We start from the raw sequence: 4403 nt of genomic DNA on the forward strand, positions 1-4403 counted from the left end.
AGGCCACCAGCAGATTATCCTAACTACAAAGAGGAGAAAAAATCTGACTGATCCTAAACATTTGAACAGCGTTGTATTCAGACCAAATATTTCCAACCAAACAAGAAAAAAAAAAAGTGAATCTATGAAGTCACCATTAAATGCAGTGTTCAACATGTGGGGGGCTTACGAGGGGACCCAGACCCCTACAAAAAAAACCTGAGGAAATTGCATTTGTTTATTGCATTAGAAAAAAATCAATTACGTGCTTTTGTTTTTCCTATCTCTGATTAGTGGTCATAAATTGATTTCCTGTGTGAAAGTTTTAAACACCGTTTTGTGATGTGTTTACAGGACTGACACTGCAGATCCTCATCTTCACATGAATCGTGATAAAGTTTTTATTGTTCTATCTTAGTTAAGCTAGGTATTTTATAATGCTTAAATAGCGCATGACAAGGACATGAGCTGATTTTTCAATAGATACACACTAAATGTTTATCCTCTCACGTTATCTCTGTCCCCTGGTGTCTCACCCTGAACGGACTGGTGTTCATTCAATATGCCTGTCTCGCACACGTAATGAAAATCCCACCCACAGGCGTGCGCACAAATAAAATCTTGGGCTGTGTATGGAGGTAGGATGGCAACAAGGCATGTCCGAATCCAGTGTCTGCATAGTAAGATGCCTTGATCGAATCCGTTTTTGAAGGCAGCATAGATGTATCATTCTCTATTATATACCACAATCATGTACGTGCAGAAGAGAATAATAATAATAAAAAAGGCATCTGATGGAGCATTCAATTCATTCATAAATGCCCCTTGTTCATAAATAACTCATTTTGTATTGAGAATAAATAAGCATAGTCACTTAATATGTGTTTTATTGATTATACAGCAGACTTGAATTTGTTTTAGATTAGTAAACAAACATGACATTATGGTGCCAGGGTAGCCTGTCATTTGGTTATGGAGGCACCACTTAAATCATAGACTAGGCAAGGTCTAGCTCGGACGCAAGGGGTTAAGCGAATGTCTAGGCTTGTGGGAGGAGCCGCGGCACGCTATTGGATAATTATACGTGACGCAGTCGATATGAGAAACCTAGGAACTAGTTAAGAAGGCAGTCGGTAACTTTGAAAAGAGGTTTGGTCAGAGTGCAGCAGCTGCAACTGCGAGTCTATCAAGGGGGAGAAGTATCTTTGAACATGGTGCAGCAAACGGGGCACAGCGAGACGGAGAGCAGCATGTCGCGAGAGACCACAGACAGCGAGGAGAACGAACTGATGGCGTGCAGCCCTGTGCCGCCGAAACCGGACTGGTGCAAGACGGCCACCGGCCACATTAAACGACCCATGAATGCTTTTATGGTGTGGTCAAAGATCGAGAGGAGAAAAATCATGGAACAGTCTCCGGACATGCACAATGCTGAGATCTCCAAAAGGCTAGGGAAGCGGTGGAAAATGCTGAAGGACAGTGAAAAGATTCCCTTTATCCGCGAAGCCGAGCGGCTCCGGCTCCAACACATGGCTGACTATCCCGACTACAAATACAGACCCAAGAAAAAACCAAAGCTCGACAGTTCTTCGAAACCAGCGGTGCAGTCGCCGGAGAAGATCAGCAAAAGTGTCAAAGCTGCAGGGAAGAAGTGCGCAAAACTCAAGCCGAGCAAACCGGGGAACATTACAGCGAGAGCTTCTACGCAAGACTGCAGATTCAACTATGTTTTCACAAACTTAAAAGTGACCAAGTCTATCAAAAGGGAACTTACTGACGACGAAGACGACGACGATGAGGACGACGACGACGAGGAGGATGACTATGAGGACGAGGAGCACATCAGGCTGCACAACGTGCCCGCGAGCCCCACGCTGAGCTCCGCGGCGGAGTCCGAGGGAGCGAGCATGTACGAGGAGTCCAGGCACATGAGCGCGACTCCCGGCAGCAGACTGTTTTACAACTTCAAGAACATTACCAAGCAGAGCGCAGCTTACCCTGCCTCGGTGTCACCAGCATCATCTTTCAGGTCCGTATCTTCTTCATCCAGCAGCTCCAGCGAGGACTCCGACGACTTGCTGGTAGACTTCAGTTTGAACCTAGCGGCAGGCTCTCACACGACGGACTTGGGGAACACTTCAGGAAACCTATGTCTCTCTCTGGTGGATAAAGATTTGGACTCTTTCAGCGAGGGCAGCCTTGGTTCTCACTTCGAGTTCCCGGACTATTGCACTCCCGAGCTCAGTGAGATGATCGCGGGAGACTGGCTGGAGGCGAACTTTTCAGACCTAGTTTTCACTTACTAACTGACAAACTCCTCCAGAACCAAGGAGGCATTAAGCATCTTCAGGTTATTTTTTGACTCTGCCTCTGTGGTTGTCCCGGTTAAGACTGCGGAAGCTGCGTTACGAGACTTGTAGAAAAAAAAGTGACAACATGGTCAACATTGACAGGGCTGTGTGTGTATGGCAAGCACATTTAACATGTATTCCTTAAAACTACATAACATCTATTTTTATCTGAATCGCTTATTTTTACTAGTAAGTAATTAATTGGTTTATTTTTCAGTTCACTAGAACTTCACTAGCAATATTGCTTATTCTGTTAAGTTGACAAGTAACTATTCTGCTGTTACTGGTAATAAATTGTTTTGTTTTTTTCTTCATTGCCAGATATGAATTCACTATGTATTGTAACTGTTGCTGGTACATATTCCAGTTTTACTAGTACCTAATTATCAGGCACTAGTGTGTATTCCAGTTGATATAGAATAGTGACTAGTAGGAATAAGTAATAGTGTGTTATATAAATGATTAATGGCTAGTGAAATAATTGAAATACTAACAACTGTTGAATTGCTTACTAGGAACTAAAATAAGTGCTAGTAATATGAAAATAGATATAATTTAGTTTAAAGCAATAAATGTTAAAGTATCTTGCCATAGTGTGTGGTTATTCTGTGGGGTTGCAGTGAAACTGCTTAAAACTGGTGGAGCGCAAAATGTAAAATCTGAACTATGCATTCCCATCCCACCCATATCTCTACAGGGAGCTGGCAAACGGCCGCTGGACCGAATGGAGGCAATTCTGAAACACTGTTCAGGATGGAACTTTTTTTCTGAGGTCTTATGTAATTTCTGTACGCCACAAATTTTTTTTTTTTTTTTTTTTTTGGTGTAACTGGTTCAGTTTCCCTCCAAGTATGGGAATATTTAAGCAGATAACCACTCTAGAACACACAGGTATGGCAGGAAGCATTTTGATACATGACCAACATACCTCATCTTTTTAAAAAAAAAAAGTAAAATATTTTCTGGCATATTTTTGTACAGTTAAAGGGAATGTTCTTACTGTGCTTTAAGTGAGGTTTCTTCAGGCACTTCAACCCGGTTTCATTTGTAAAAGCATGCAAGAATTAAACTGAGAATTCAACTTGCATTTAAATGCCTGGTTATTTTACTCAAGGCAAATGTACAGCTGTAGATCTGAAGCGTTTCTATAGGGAAGTGTACAATGGAATGGGGGAAAACACATGAGCCTCATTTCTGGTACTAGATTGAAGATTGTATATGTTCTGTAATATAGTAAAGCTAGGAGTTTATGTATATCTGTGTGAATGGGTCCCAAATAGCAGGTGTAAAACTGGATTTTGTTTTGCTTTTTTTTTTCTCTCTTCATAATGGCACATTTGTTTTTCATTATTTTTGTGCAATATACTCTCAAAATTGGACCATCTGCGTTTTGTAGCAAAGGAAATGAGTTACATGTCGTCATGCTGAAGTCTGTATCTGACACAAATAAATCAGCTGGAACTGATAAGAAAATCTATGTCTGGTTAATAGCGTGTGTGTGTGTGTGTGCATGTGTGTCTGAGTGATCAAAGGAAGGATATTTGTGATCTTGCCACTGGGCTCCTTCAGAAGGGTTGGTGTTTCCACATGCATGCAAACATTTTCCCACTCCTTCTCTCAAATTGAGTTATGCCTTTATTTTCCCCCTTTCTCCATTCAACTGGAAAAAAAATCTGCCCCTTTTAGAAATCAAATCTCGCGCTGCTGTATGAAGCTCATTTTGATTGGTGTAAACATGACCCCCCCCCCCCCCCCCCCTCCCTCCCCGAAGTGTCCAAAAGTGCTCTGCCCCTCTTTTCCCTTTCTGAAATGCATTCATTCAGCAAGCCTCCCACTCTCTAGACTAACTGCACAGCCTGGTAAGAAGAATGCTGCTCTGAATGTGCATAAAAAGAACTTCGCAATCATTTGCACAAACTGAATTTGAGAGAGCTTTTGACCTTGGATAGATGCTCCAGTACTGCATGTTATTAATGATTGTGTCATTGCAATCTGGCTTTATATGATGCAATCTTACCTCAGCTTTTATTTCAGTGAGTGGCAGAGGATCTACTAATAGGCTGTAGGAACTGT

General features: G+C 41.9%; 1 protein-coding gene across 1 annotated transcript; it reads left to right on the top strand.

The window, feature by feature from the left end:
• Positions 1–1108: 1108 nt before the first annotated feature.
• sox11b (SRY-box transcription factor 11b) lies at positions 1109–3790 on the top strand. The gene has a single exon (XM_079830810.1). It carries the CDS (start codon positions 1191–1193, stop codon positions 2283–2285), a length of 1095 nt encoding a protein of 364 aa, XP_079686936.1. The 5' UTR covers positions 1109–1190; the 3' UTR covers positions 2286–3790.
• The last annotated feature ends 613 nt before the right edge of the window (positions 3791–4403 follow it).

This window comes from Gobio gobio (genome assembly GCF_949357685.1).
Source record: "Gobio gobio genome assembly, chromosome: 12".
Taxonomy (NCBI): domain Eukaryota; kingdom Metazoa; phylum Chordata; class Actinopteri; order Cypriniformes; family Gobionidae; genus Gobio; species Gobio gobio.